At 35.0% G+C, this 15,276-nt stretch overlaps 1 protein-coding gene and 1 non-coding gene across 2 annotated transcripts in view; both read left to right on the top strand.

Moving 5' to 3' along the window:
- The window catches only part of IPO7 (importin 7), a 33,567-nt gene that overhangs the window by 9,799 nt on the left and 8,492 nt on the right, over positions 1 to 15,276 (top strand). The window contains exons 3-16 of the mRNA XM_035550220.2: positions 629 to 782; positions 1,179 to 1,337; positions 3,875 to 4,031; positions 4,670 to 4,759; positions 5,179 to 5,273; positions 5,377 to 5,461; positions 8,433 to 8,567; positions 9,050 to 9,149; positions 10,375 to 10,451; positions 10,816 to 10,932; positions 11,712 to 11,801; positions 12,319 to 12,484; positions 13,318 to 13,478; positions 14,359 to 14,487. Coding sequence (XP_035406113.1) covers positions 629 to 782; positions 1,179 to 1,337; positions 3,875 to 4,031; positions 4,670 to 4,759; positions 5,179 to 5,273; positions 5,377 to 5,461; positions 8,433 to 8,567; positions 9,050 to 9,149; positions 10,375 to 10,451; positions 10,816 to 10,932; positions 11,712 to 11,801; positions 12,319 to 12,484; positions 13,318 to 13,478; positions 14,359 to 14,487 — 1,715 coding nt within the window. The remainder of the gene's footprint in view (positions 1 to 628; positions 783 to 1,178; positions 1,338 to 3,874; positions 4,032 to 4,669; positions 4,760 to 5,178; positions 5,274 to 5,376; positions 5,462 to 8,432; positions 8,568 to 9,049; positions 9,150 to 10,374; positions 10,452 to 10,815; positions 10,933 to 11,711; positions 11,802 to 12,318; positions 12,485 to 13,317; positions 13,479 to 14,358; positions 14,488 to 15,276) is intronic.
- On the top strand, positions 11,997 to 12,178 carry LOC118249939 (small nucleolar RNA SNORA23). The gene has a single exon (XR_004779250.1). It is a non-coding gene; the product is annotated as a small nucleolar RNA SNORA23 (small nucleolar RNA).

Raw genomic sequence — 15,276 nt, 5'->3', positions numbered from 1 at the left:
TGTAACATGAAAGCAGTATAGTTTGCATTTTCATATGGAAACACATCCTTTACAGTACTAAAAATACATCAAAATAAATGGGTGAAGGAATATCAGCATAGCAAATTAATAGGTTAATCACAGAATCACAGAATTGTAGGGGTTGGAAGGGGCCTCAGGAGATAATTGGGTCCAACCACCCTGCCAAAGCAGGCTCCCTAGAGCAGGTTGCCAAGGTAGGTGTCCAGATGGGAGAAGGTAGGCGTCCAGGCATCCAGAGAAGGAGATTCCACAACCTCCCTGGGCAGCCTGTTCCAGTGCTCCGTCACCCTCACTGTGAAGAAGTTCTGTCGCATGTTGGTGTGGAACTTCCTGTGCTCCATTTTGTGGCCATTGCCCCTTGTTCTGTCCCCACAAACCACTGAAAAGAGGTTGGCCAAATCCCTCTGTCTCCCACACTTAAGATATTTGTAAACATTGATAAGATCTTAATAATTTGCATGTTTTATGTATTTTGATCCTAGTAGTCAGAAATGGTCAGTGTATTAGTAATTTGTCTGTTTTGTTCTAAAATAGACTTCTCTCTGCAAAATGTGTTTGTTTTATACTTGGAATGGCTATGAGCTGATTTGTCTCCCTTGTATGATAGGAGTTATCTACTTGAAAAATATGATAACCCAGTATTGGCCAGATCGTGAAACTGCACCAGGAGAGATTCCACCTTACTCCATCCCAGAAGAAGATAGACACTGTATTCGTGAAAATATTGTAGAAGCCATTATTCACTCTCCTGAGCTGATTAGGTATGCTGTTTTAACCTGGTTTTGAATTCTGTTTTCTGACTGTATTTTTGCCGAAGATAACCTGAATGTTAAACATTGTTGTCTTACACTGCTGCATACTTAAGCATAGAATTACTGTAGATGGAGAGACAGTTTCCAACTTGTGCAGCACATGGAAATTTACTCAGAGTCCTTCGCAAAAAGCCAGACCCCGTCACTTTATAAATAAAGTTCATCAAATGAACAGCATTAAATGGAAAGTACAGGACCTAAACTTGGTATCAAAAAAAAAAAGAAAACACTAAAAACACAAGCTTGAAATAAGTCTAAATTCAGGCGACATGAGATGTTTCAACACCACAAGAATATTATTAGAGTAATAGTAATTTATGTAATCATTCTATACTTTGTTTCCAGAGTACAACTTACTACTTGCATTCATCATATTATCAAGCATGATTATCCTAGTCGTTGGACTGCAGTTGTGGAGAAAATTGGGTTTTATCTTCAGTCTGACAACAGTGCTTGTTGGCTTGGCATTCTTCTATGTCTTTATCAACTTGTGAAAAACTACGAGTAAGTTTTTTCTACCATATAAAACAGCAGAATGAATACACATTTATCTCTTGTGTACTGTATGTATATTTTAACAGTGTAAAATTGCATGTGGGATTGAGCACAGGTGATAGAACGTTTAGTCAATATTAGTTTAGTGATACAAACATCGCTAATTTAGTTCAGTCAATATTCCTGGAGTATTGATATGCAGATATTGGCTCATATCTTGTCCACTAAGAAAGTACAGAAAAACTGCCTCCATTCTAGGTTAGATCTAGATCACAAAAAAAGGGGCCATCTTTAAAGCCTCAGTTTGGTGGTAGTTCTGTTTGGATTGATGTGTTACAGCAATATAAGCTTCATAGCAATAAGAAAGTCTGCTCCAAGTCATAGCTTTGCTGCAAATGATTACTTAATTCAAATGAGTTTTATACTCTTAATGAATTTGTACTCTAGGTATGAGTGAAAGTTAACATACAAAGATTTCCAAGTGTGTAATCTTGAATGTTAGGAAACATCAGATTTAGTCAGCTTTGGTTTGATCCTCTTCTAAATTTTGAGTATTTTTAGCTCTGTATGTGTTATGCTCAGATCTTTAAAACTGAGGTTGCCCTTTGAGAACATATGCGGAGCTTAGCTGCTGCCTTTGGTTTGTGGAAGGCTCATTTGAGTGGCAGAGTGCAATCTTGGAATCATGGAAAAGTAGTAGTGTAACAGGAGGAATCAACAACTTAATCTTTGAAAGCAGTCGTGTAATGCTTTTGTTTTAGATACCTTAAGATATTGCATTGAAGAATTTCTCTATTAATTTCTTGAATTGTGTGTGAAATAGAGTAAAACAGGTGAACAATGACTCCTCAAAGGTTCTTTTTAATAGAAATGCTGTAAAGACTGTTGTAATTAAACATAGGAGGTTTTTCTGTGGGTTAGAATTGCAAGTCCTGCTAGGAAAAGAAAGGAAACTGATTTGTCAATTTTAAAATTAAACGTTTTAAATGAATTACGCAGCAGAGACCTGTGAGATAAATGTGCAGTGTTGACTGGTGGTATATTTTGATTATAGTAATCCTTGGTTAAGGAAGGATTTTGATGTGAGTATAGTCATTGCATGATTAACTAAGGTAACAGTTGTGTTAATAATGTTAGCTGATCAAAAAATTTAGCTGAAGCCAGCAACTGTTTATAATTATTTGGCTTTCTGGTGAAATCAACAACGGTCAGCTTCACCAGTCATGTAGAAATACACAAATTCTATTGCATTACATGCAATATGAGTGTAGGCAGGTCTCTAAAACTTGTTAAATGTCATGTTCTAGCTTTTGGAGAGAAATTCTGCATAATGTTATGACTTCGGTCAAGTTGTTACCGTTTGAGTTGTAGAAATCTTTAGCAATCGATGCTTATTTTTTTCTTAGTGTAGAAGCTAAATATTTTAGACTTCTTTAAAATTTTTTTCCCTATCCAAATCTAGCTAGCGAGTTCATATGTCTGTTCTTTGCATAATTGTTTTTCCTGTCTTTTTCAATTGTATCTTTTGGGGAAATTTGAAACTGAGCTTTCCTGAGCAACATTAAGTCTTTGTATTTAGGTTTCTATTTCAGAAAATATGTAGAAAATGTATTATTTGAACATGATTTTGGAGCTCAATGTTCTGTAGTAGTTTTTACAGAAAATGCCATCTGGCAGCAGACTGAGTAGACTTTATCTTATATTTCTACAAATTGGCACTGTTAAGAGACTGAGCATTGATTAATGTTTAATAGCAATGAAAAGTCTACCAAAAATGTATCTCCTCCCCAAATATTCTCCCACAAGAGCCCAAGAAGAGCATTATAGTATTAATAGCTTAAAGAAAAAATTAAGCTGTACATTCTTGAAGTGATTCTTTGTTCTTACTTGTTATCACTGCTATGGACTAGATACTGTTCTGCTGTGGTAACTATTTATTCAATCAGGACTTTGTTGTTAATAAATGAAAAGTTGGGGGTAGGATTTAAAAATGTGGCTTCGTTTCCTTTCAGAAACTTTGATTTTTGTTCAGAAAGGCAATGAAGCTCTCCTTTCAGCATAAGCCTGGGAAGATTTGGGGCCCAATTTCAAAGAGTGTTGAAATTGAAGCCTGTGAGTCCGCCACGTGCCCTTGAAGCCTACATTCAGTCTATTAAATTTGGGAAAATTAAAATGCAAGATGTGGGAAACAGACCTTGCAATTTACTTTCTTCTGTTTGCACTTTCTGTAGTACTCTGTTTTTCACTATAGTAATCGTGTGGCAGAACATGAGGTAGTATTCAAAGTGAATAAGTTGGCTGGAGTGCATTACTAGCGGAAGACTAATACGGCTGTATAGTGCAGTAACGAACTCTTAGCAATTTTCAAACTTGCCTTTTAATTGTAATGTTGTCTGACTATACTTCAGTCCAAATTCTGTAACAAGAAATGGCTATTTTTTAATCATGTGTTGTAACCTCCTTGTGTCTCCAATGGGGAAAGGTGGGCTTTTAAAATTCCACACTACCTGAAAGACGAATAAAGCTAATTTTGTTCTTATCTAAAGGTACAAGAAACCAGAGGAGCGTAGTCCTTTGATAGCTGCAATGCAGCATTTTCTACCAGTTTTGAAGGATAGTTTCATACAGCTTCTGAGTGATCCATCTGATCAGTCTGTCCTCATCCAGAAACAAATCTTCAAAATATTTTATGCCCTTGTCCAGGTAAAAAAAAAAAAAAAAAAAAAAAGGTATATTCTTGATCAGTAATTTAAAGCTTTGTTTGACCTTAAAATAGTAAATGACAGGAATATTAACAATTTTAGATTAAATTTTAATCATTTGCAACTACTGTTCAGTTGTGATATGAATCACAGGGTTTTGGTATCATTAATTGTTCTGTAAAATCAGTGCTATACTTTCTCTTGGTCTGACATTAGATAGAACTTAAGCATGCTATCCTCTAAGGTAGTGCTTGCTACATAACTGAGTAAAAATAAGTTTTCTAATGACAGGTTGTAGAGGGCAGCCTATTCAAAATTACGAGTGTAAATGCAATTTGTGGGGGAACTCTTAATACGCTGCTAATTGCTCCAGAAATCAGCGTAACATCCATTTAAGTAGTGTCTTAGCATTGTATAAGCAGAATTTAAATAAAGGCCTCCAGCACCTTTGAGGATATTGAGGATATAGTCTAGATTGTGTTGAGGTCTTTATCCTGTTATTTCTGAGTCTTTCGCTAGCAAATCTTTAATGGTAAGTGTAGACAAAGATCTGAAAGAGCTAAAATTCAAACTGTGAAAGTAACATTATTTTCAAAAATGCTTTATAATAAATTTATTTATGCCTTTATTTTATGTAAGTACACGTTACCCTTGGAGTTGATAAATCAGCAAAACCTGACTGAATGGATAGAAATCCTGAAGACTGTTGTGGATAGGGATGTACCAGCTGTAAGTGGCTTTTGGCTATTATTTCTTTAAGGTTAAATATTTTTCTTTTATTAATTTTTTTAAAAGTGAAAACTTATTTCTGTGTTTTTTTCTTAAGAGGTGCCAAGAAAATATTTTTTTTCAGTTAAGTAGGGTATTTTAAACAAACTAGACAAGTTTTGAAAATACATAGCTTGTTTAGGAGTTCTGTTTTAAAACTATAGCATATTTTATTTTGGCTTCTTGTTTCGATAATTTGTTTACCATTTACGGAATGTATTTAAGGGATTTAATTTTAGGTGGGCTGTACTTTATATTTGTGTTAAGCTAGAAGTGTGATATGCAAATGGAAGGGTAAAAGAAAAAATATGCTATAAAATTGTCCAAAATGCATACAGTTTGAACTGTTTGTAAATAGTTGGTAATTTTTTTCCCTAAAGGAAACGCTTCAAGTTGATGAAGATGATAGACCTGAGTTGCCTTGGTGGAAGTGCAAGAAGTGGGCTTTGCATATCTTAGCTAGACTTTTTGAGAGGTAATTTCTTGTTTGTTATCATTATTTTTAAGAGAAAAACCTAATAGTTAAGTCAATAACAGTGCTGCACACTTCAATTTTGCACATTTGCTTCAAATTCTAGGTATGGAAGCCCTGGTAATGTTTCCAAGGAGTACAACGAGTTTGCTGAAGTGTTTCTGAAGGCATTTGCTGTTGGTGTTCAACAAGTAAGAAATGCTGAATGTGGGAAGTATTAGGATATGTTTAGAGTTTGTTGTGATTTCTTCCTTATTGTTTTCTTGGAATAAGCTTATAAAACTTTCAAGAGTTTTTATAAAATTCATGTGCTTGTATTAGCTCAAAAATCTGTTTACTTGAAGGTGATTATATTGTAAATATAAGTAGACTATATATACAAAAAAAATCTCAGGGGGCTGATTGTTTACTTCTAAGCCTCTTTTTTAATGAGGAGAAGAACATTTTTTTAGTTCAGCTTCCTAATTTTTTTTAAATTATTTTCATTCCCAGTGAAATTATAATGATTTATGGGACTTAAATATCAAGAAGAAAAGTAAGGGAAGTATTTCCAAAGTACGTGTTTTCTGAAGGTCGTCTAAGCATTGAAAGGGAAGAGAACATGGCCACATTGAGTGTTAGGAAACATGTCCCAACATACTATTGAGACAGCTGTAGTCTGTCAATTTGAGATGTTCATACCTGTGGATGGCATCCTGCTAAATGTTTAGTTACTGCACGTACTTTAAGATCTTACTGATTGATTTGTACTTTGCAGATAAAGCTAAGTTCTGACAAAAGACTGCATGTGGAAAAAAATCTTCAAAAAGATCCATTTGAACAGTTTATATATATATATATATATACACACACACATATATATGTGTGTATGTATATTAACTTGCCTTTGAATCAAATTTGATCCTTACTGTTACTGCATGTAGGTAACACCAGAAAGTTAAGTCTTTAAAGAAAAATTGCTGAAGAGCAGGATTTTAAAATGTTTACAGACTTCTCCCTTATACAATAATGCACCTTGTATGAAAACACAGTTTTTTAAGGTGATAGCCTCTGTTTCTACGCAGAAAATAATCTTGGATGTATTGTCAAGAAATAGAATCCTTCAAATAAATTTTAAGATTTTTAAATAGGATATATTTCATTAAAAGTAATAATAAAATGGAAGATTGAAATACTGAAGAATACAGTTTCTGACCTGATACTATGCTTGAGTTGCCTTTACTTTCCCAAGTACACACACCCTATTACTAAAGGATGAAAAGACGTGTGTCATGGGGTTATGGATTGCTCAAGGATAAACTTAAAACATAATGCTAATATTAACTTCATAATTATTTCTTACTGATTATTTATCTAGCTTATATTTTTCATGCATGTCACTCCCCCCTAAAAAAAAAACACACAACAAACAACAAAAAAACACAACCAACCAAAAAAAAAAAAAAACAACAACAGCATTAGTTCTACATAAACTTTATTCAACTTAGCCAAAAAAGGCTTGACTTACCTTGCTGGAATACCTTGATTCTTACCCCTTGTGTTAGTGATTGTTTTGCTCAAGATGCTTCTGATTTTGAAAGACCCGGTGAACCAGAACTAAACACTGGTTGAACACTACTGCCTGGTTGTTCCTTAGCCCCATTGCAGAATTTGTTCTTCCATTTGCTTCCACACCACATTTTCCTTTTTCTCGCTCCAACTATTAAATCTTTGCTTATACTTTCCTTTAATTTCTTTCTGTATTGCATCTGAACAATAGGAGGTAATTGCTTAGATACTGTGAAGTGAGAAACCTGATATGCTTGTCCAGGCACACTTTAAGTAGTGTGGCTGCAAAGACCACTTGTTAAGCCTCAGCTCTGTGCTCGTTTTCAAAGACTATTCCCATTCCTCCACTAAATCTTGATGAAGTTAGGCTTTTTGTGTGCCATTATGTTGCAATGGAGAATCTCTTCTTAAAACAAAAACAATGAGAGAACCCCCAACAACAAACAAACAAAAACTTCAGATCCTTCTAAAATTCAAAGATACCAGCAAATGGGAGCTTCCTGCATAAGCTTTTCGACAAAGAATATTGTATTACTGTATGTGAAGTTCTAGTTCACCAGATTTCTTTTGCCTACAATGAAGAACCCTCCCCAGTTAATATTTTTTTAAATCTTCACTGAGCTGCTGCCATGATATACGTTACGCCATGGAGCCCATCTACATGGGCTATAAAAGTTGAGTATATGATAAGTTGATGGTCATGTTGTTTTTTTCCACTTGTGTTGAATTTTATAAAGGAAGACAATCTGTAGGATGTTATGTTCTCTGGAAATCCCCAAGAAGTTCATTATCTTTAGTTTCCCAGTTACTTCTGGAAAATAACATTTGAAGCATAAAATCAGGGAAGTAAAACTATATCACTAGGTTGTTTGAGAGTTTAATCACTTTCGATACTGGTTTCTAAGACTTTTTTTTTAAAAAAATTATTAACACTCTGCTTAATTGTTCTAATTTGAAGAAGCATGTTAGTCTTGCTATGTACTGATGGTTTACTGTTTTTGGACATTCTAAGTAACCATTGTCCCTTTGAGGTATTGTTTGCAGAGAATCATATTCTCTTTTATTGAATACACAAGAGACACAAGTATTTTTGTGTTTATTCTTTGATATTTCTTGAAATAGCTTCAAGTCTCAGAGCATTTAGTCTTTTAATTTCTTATCCTAAGTCAGTATCTAATGCCGCTGAGGCCTTGTGCTGAGGTGAGAGTTAGAGCTGGTAATTTCTTAAGTCCAAGAGGCACTCTGCTCTGCGCTGTTGTGGCCTCACCTGGAGCAGTGTGTACAGTTTTGGGCACCACATTATAAGAAGGACATAAAGCTATTAGAGAGCATCTAAAGGAGGGCTACAAAGGTGTTGAAGTGTCTAGAGAGCAAGATGTACGTCTGAAGTCACTTGGTTTCTTTAGCGTAGAGGAGACTGAGGGGAGGCCTCATGGCGTGCAGCTTTCTTGTGAGGGGAGCAGAGGGACAGGCTCTGATTTCTGCTCTCTGGTGACAGCACTTTGGGTTGGATTTTGGGGGATTCTTAGGTAGGATTGTGAGGAATAGTGTAATTCTTCGGGTTAAAATGGTCTGTGCTCAGTATGAGCTATTAATGAGATCTGATTTTTCTAGGTGTTGCTGAAGGTGTTGTATCAATACAAGGAAAAGCAGTACATGGCTCCTAGAGTTCTGCAGCAAACACTGAATTACATCAATCAAGGAGTGTCACACGCTGTCACCTGGAAGAATTTGAAACCTCATATTCAAGTAAACCATTTTCTGGGTTTAATACTTAACATGGCTCAGTAATACAGTCTGTTGTATGGTGTCTTTATCATTGCTAGAAGTAAAGTTCTGGGAAACTGCTATAAATTGCTGGTGGAAAAAGTTTAAGCCTGCTTAGTGAAGGTTATCTTGATGCATGAGTAGAGCTAACTAGCTTTTTTTTTTTGCTGTGAGTCTTTTGTGCTTTAAATGAAAGATTACACAGTGGAAGAGCAACACAACAAATTTGGCAATGATGATAACTATTGTATTTATGATTATGAATCATTTCCATGTATCATTATCCAGCGTAAACCATTTTTTTAAGGCAGTACGTAAAATTCACAATGCCCCAATAATTTTATAATGTTGTTGTGTTCTATCAGAACTGAGGAGGGACAAAATCTATTTTGTTAAATATAGGGCAATATAGAGATTGATTCAATAGTGCTAACTCTATTTTTCAACTTTTTTCTTAATTGCAGGGGATTATCCAAGATGTTATTTTTCCATTGATGTGCTATACAGATGCTGACGAAGAGCTTTGGCAAGAAGATCCATACGAATATATTCGCATGAAATTTGGTGAGAATTTGAAATCTTCTCACATTAAAATCTGTCTTCATGTGAAGATGGTATTTTTAGGCTTTTTTGTGAAAACAGTTGACTAAAAAAAAATAATGGTGGGGGTGGGATGATGTCTGTTATCCAAGTGGTGTAACTTCGTAGTTAACTTCTGGATATGCTTGTGTAAATGACATAAACCATATGATTCAACTGGCACAATTGTTTCTGCATTTGAAAAATAGTTAACTTTGACATTCACAATGTTTTTCTTGGATAGGTCAAACAGTCTAGGTCTAGTTTACAATAATTACATAAGTTTAATGATATTACAAGTTTATTGTTTATAGCAGCTAATATTTCAGACCCTGATGTTTTTATCATCTCAATTAATTTCAAATGTGTCATAATTCTGAACAGATTTACCATAGAGATAAATGAAATAGTATGAAGTAAGTCTAGCATTCCAGACTTGTCTAATTTTGCCTCTTGTGGTTTGTTACTTTTGTTCTTGGGATTCACTATAAGCCTGTGTAGCACTTTGAGGCTGAGGAAGAAAGAGTGGACTTCAAACTTCCTGAATAAATTGCCCAGGGAAGTGGTGGAGTCACTGTCCCTGGGGGCCTTTAAGGAAAGGTTGGACCTGGTGCTTAGGGACATGGTTTAGTGGGTGACAGTGGTAGTAGGGTGATGGCTGGACCAGACGATCTTGAAGGTCTTCTCCAACCTTAATGATTCGATGATTCCTCTAAGATTTGTTTGTCTAGAACAAGGAATCTTGATGGTTTTGGAGGTTTCTTGCTCTTCAGGTGAGGCAGCCCTGTAAACAGTACGTATATTATACCTGACTCTGATAATCCTCCTCTACAGAGAAATAAGAAACAATGCATTTCTAACTCAACCAATTACGTGTTCTTGGAGGTGCAACAAATAACGTGTGTCAAAATTTGACCACTGTCTGCTTCTGTAGTTACAAAAGATTGATCATAGAAATAAGGAAGACATTCAATTTCAAATTAGATATGCAGATCCACTGATCATGGAAAAGGTGAAACATGTTTATGGGGAATCACCAACCCACTGTTACTGTTGCTTGGTCTTGAAACATCTGTAGTAAGAAAGCATGAACCTCCTGAAAAAATGTGGAAAATTCTTGCTCTTTTGTTCTGTAGGAAACCATTAGATTACATTAAGCTTAGTATTTATATAAGGACCAAAATTTATAGCTGTTACGTTTACTTAATAGATGTATTTGAAGACTTCATTTCTCCTACAACTGCTGCTCAGACATTATTGTTTACATCATGTAGTAAAAGGAAAGAGGTAAGCTATTCAAGGATTTTATTAAACACAATGCTACCTAGATTTAGTTTATAGGCTTTATTTGCTGAAAGAATTACTGATAAATTTTACTTTTCTGCTCTGTCATATTATAGTACATCAAAATTTATCATTTTTTTCATATTTATTTTGCGCTGGTCTACTTGTGATTTTTGTATTTGCCAGTTCCCCTAGAAGCCACATATCAAGAATGATGTATGTTATAACAGATCTGTAAAACATTACCCAAATTCCAGAATTGGAGTATATTATTAGACGTTTACAGAACTTGAGCATCTCAGAGCACTGAGAACAGTACCTGCCGTGACTGGTTGAAATACTTTGACTAACTGGACATTCAATCTAGGTTTTGCAGAAGACAATGGGCTTTTGTTATCAGATCCTTACAGAGCCAAATGCTGACCCTCGTAAGAAAGATGGTGCTTTACATATGATCGGTTCTTTGGCTGAAATTCTCCTAAAAGTAAGTGTACTAAATCTGGTCGTTTTTTTTTCCATTCTTTTCCCCTTCTTTCACATATGAGAAGAAGTGAGAATAGCTTTTTGAGTTCTCAAGTTTTGGAATCACTACCAGGATTTTTTAAAATTGTTGAACTTAATGGCTTTGCTTTTGAACAGTTGTCAGCATAATTGCGCAAGTTGTATTAGGTTATGTTCAAGTTCAGATGACTTGTTTTAAAGTTCTCTTAAATTCTCTGCTTCTAGTAAGTTACTACACCATTTACTACTACTTAACTACATTCCCTTTTCATGGAAGGAAGGAAAAAAAATCCATCCAGTGAGTGGCTGATGATTTAATAAGATCTTTTCTTTGTATAGAAGATCTGGAAATAAAATGAAATTAGTGAACTTTCTCAATTAGAATGGCAGCAAGTAAGAGGCAGGTCATCTATTTAGATTTGGACCATGACTCCCGGAAGTTTCCCTGACTACTTTTGCTTTTGCTATTAGAGTAATGTGTTGCCGAGCAAAAGGTTTCTCTAGGAGCCCAAGAATGACAGGGGAGAATACCTGCCAATATTTGACTGAAAACCACAAGTCTGTTCCACATAGGAACATGTAGGATACAAGTTCAATTCAACTACAGGATTTTTTTTGTTAATAGCTTTAATAAAGGGGGAGGTTAAAAGTGTGAGGGTTTTGTTAAGCTGTTCATGCTTTTATACATGCCATTTTTATTGGATTAGAAATACATCGTTATGGAAAATTTTAAACTGAAAGTTTTTGTTAATATTCCAACAGAAGAAGATATATAAAGATCAGATGGAATATATGTTGCAGAATCACGTGTTCCCTCTCTTCAGCAGTGAGCTGGGTTACATGAGAGCACGGGTAAGAAAGTGTAAGATTTATTGTTAAGATGTACTTTGTTCCAACTGAAGAGTTTAGGAATACTCTTTAAATTATTTTTACGTTTAACAAATCCACTTCTTCGTGTGCATGTAATAAAATGGATGCTTATTTCAGTGATTAGTATCAGTCTTTATGGATGACTATAAACAGCTTTTGTGTAATTTTAAAATGGCTGCAGAATTGTGTGCATAGTTTTCAGTCTGTGTCTGGTGGTATGGTCTATTTGTGTTTTGCATTTAGACTATACTGCTCACACAAAACCTGTGGCCAAAGATGAACTTGAGATCATAGTACTGGTCTAGTGATGTCTGAAAGACAAGCCTCCCGCTGGCCAGCCTCCATACTCTCAAACATATTCATCTTAAAAGTTTTACACTATCTTCTTATTCAATGTTAGTTGTACTTCACATTTAATAATTTGTGTAGGTTACTGGTATCAGTAGATAATCATATTTGTAGTTTTATAACACTGGATTTGTTTGTTATCTTTGTTCAGGCTTGTTGGGTTCTTCATTATTTTTGCGAAGTCAAATTTAAGAGTGACCAGAATCTTCAGACAGCCTTAGAACTCACAAGACGGTGTCTGATAGACGATAGGGAAATGCCTGTGAAAGTAGAAGCTGCAATAGCACTTCAAGTTCTGATCAGTAATCAAGAGAAAGGTAACCCTTTTTTCTTAAAACTATGTCAAACTTACTGAAGATATTTTTTCTTTGAAAGATGTTTTCTTTAGAAAATGCATACCACTTCATTGCTTTAATGGAATAAGCATTAAATTTACTACGTTCACGGAGACATCTGTTCTTCCCTGATGTTAATTTACTTGCAAGTGTAATTTGTAATCGCTTTCTGTATTTTTCTCTAGCTGGCAGGAATTTCTGTAAAAATATTACATTTCCAAGGCTCTGAGTATAATTAATCTGTGACTTCATGATACAAGACGTCCAGTTTAGTAGTTCCTAATGATTGAGTCAGAGATACAGTGGCAATATGAGTGTATCTGTCTCAACATGAAAGGATGTATGCTAAAATTGTTATATATTAATTAAAAAAATTTCTTTGTTTTGGCAGGCCTTACATTGCTTAATATTCCTGAAGCTGTTATAGAAGTCACTAAGCAAACAAATTCTATATCAAATACTTTGGCTAATTTGACAGAAATGCTTATGTACCTCTTTCTGATCAAGTAAAACATGCATTGATAAATGATCTTGTGTTCCATAGATAAAATCTTGTGTTCCATAGATAAAGACTAGAACTATGGCCTTCGTAGTTCAGTTGTGATCCGCTTGGAATACCTTTTTATTGGGGGGGGGAGGGGGGGGGGTAGGAGGAAGTTCTAAATGTTAATATTGTACTAATGATTTTTTATCATTCATGTTTTTGGCACGTTCGTGCCAAAATGATAAATATAAATAGTATGTATTGACATACTAATACTATGGTTCTGTAAGAATGATGTCAATTCAGGCATTAATTTCCACTTATTTTACAGCTAAAGAATATATTACTCCATTCATTAGACCTGTAATGCAAGCTTTACTTCATATTATAAGAGAGACTGAAAATGATGATCTTACCAATGTGATTCAGAAGATGATATGTGAATATAGTGAAGAAGTTACTCCAATTGCAGTAGAAATGACACAGCATTTGGTAAGACTTTCTGGTGATTTTTGAAAGTTGTTTAATATATGGGAGAGTGGTATTTAAAATGAAGGTAGTTGATGATCAGTCAGTAACTACTGCTATTCCAGTCTGCTCAAGAGCATTAATACAAGTAATTTTCTTCTACATTGATAATGTTTTTCTCAAAAGTGGCTTCATAACGTGAACTAAATGGAGGTTTCTAAGAATGATTCTAGAAATGTTTTAGAAATCTGTACCCACATTTACTCCTGATAGTGGTAATGAATTTTGGTAACACATTTCAGGTAGCTTCTACGGTGTAACTTGATTTTCTTTTTTAAAATGGGAAATTAAAGAGTAGGGCTTTAAATAGATTTTTTAAAATTAAATTTGTGAAAATAATGTTATGTTGTATGTAGTGTAAATGCGAAGTTGAATCTGCGGGTAGCTTATTTGTAGGAGAAATTGAGCTTGAATGGCCATATGTAGCAAGTTGCACTAATGACATCAAAAGTGGGATTCAGCTCAGTGCTAACCTATTAAAGGCCCTTAGTGTGGAGTTAAAACTGAATTGCTTGCGTGTCCTCTCTGGGAATGCCTGCAAAGTGTTCCACTCCAGTTCAGCTACCAGTTAAATCTTGTCTCAAGAGAAACTTACTCATGCAGATGTGTTCTTGTTCATGAAAAGTAAGTTCACTTTATTCATGAATGGATAAAAGATGGCAGTTCAACTGGCTTAATTTTCAAATTTAATCAGTTGTGAAAGCAAACTGAATAGAGCAGTCACTTCAGTATTTTCTTAGCAGAACTACTCCTTAATTTAATCATGTAGAATGCCAAATTGTTCATTTCCAAGCACGTCATCAATGAATGACGTTTATGGGTGGTTTTGTTTTATTATGTGCAGGCAATGACGTTTAACCAGGTGATCCAGACTGGACCAGATGAAGAGGGCAGTGATGACAAAGCAGTGACAGCAATGGGAATCTTGAATACTATTGATACACTTCTTAGTGTAGTTGAAGATCACAAGGAAGTAAGTATGAATTAGTCATATGCATTGTGTAAGACACTGAAAAGTCTTTTGTAGTTCCTGCGTACCTGTTATTAGCTGGAAAACTGCAGCTGAAAATTTCTTGAAACACAAACCAGTGAAGTGCTTATGATGCCATGAAGTTGTAACAGATTGGATCATGTTTCTGGCACGTAGTAATAGATCATAAATGTTGCCGCAGTATTTCCTGTAGGAATCCAGGGTCTTGTTAGAATAGGTGGAAGATATTTTTCATCAGCTTGTTGCTGGTAGATGGAACTCAATTCATCTGGAAAAAAAAGACAACATGATTCAATAACATCTACCCTTCAAAGAAAACGGATAAAATTTCAGTTAGCTTTGAACATGGACTCTACTCCCTTAGTTTGCTCTCTTCAACAAAGTCAATATCTGTAAATACATCTGTTGTGACTATGCTAAATGATAGTTTTATTTACCTGTCTGATCTACACTGTAGATTTTTCAGGGTGATGAAAACTTGTTTTATTTCGTCTTGTGTTACTTTTGTTGTACTGAATGGACTTACAGCTGGAATACAGCTTGTTCAAAATACACTACTGCCAATTCTTTTTGACAAAATCAGCTACTGTATTGATAAATATACTGCAGATTTTTTTAGTGACTAAGCAGTTCAGTAGTAAGTTGTACTCTCAGTGCTCTGAGGCTTTACTAAGGAAGCAGTACGAATTCTGCATGCTCAGGGTCACAATCCAGTGTTGCCATGCAATAAACCAAGGCCAGACTTGCTTATTGACTGGTTTGCTAAAGCTG

The sequence above is a fragment of the Cygnus atratus genome, chromosome 5 (genome assembly GCF_013377495.2).
Source record: "Cygnus atratus isolate AKBS03 ecotype Queensland, Australia chromosome 5, CAtr_DNAZoo_HiC_assembly, whole genome shotgun sequence".
NCBI classification, from domain to species: Eukaryota; Metazoa; Chordata; class Aves; order Anseriformes; family Anatidae; genus Cygnus; species Cygnus atratus.
This window is presented reverse-complemented; position numbering and strand designations above follow the sequence as displayed.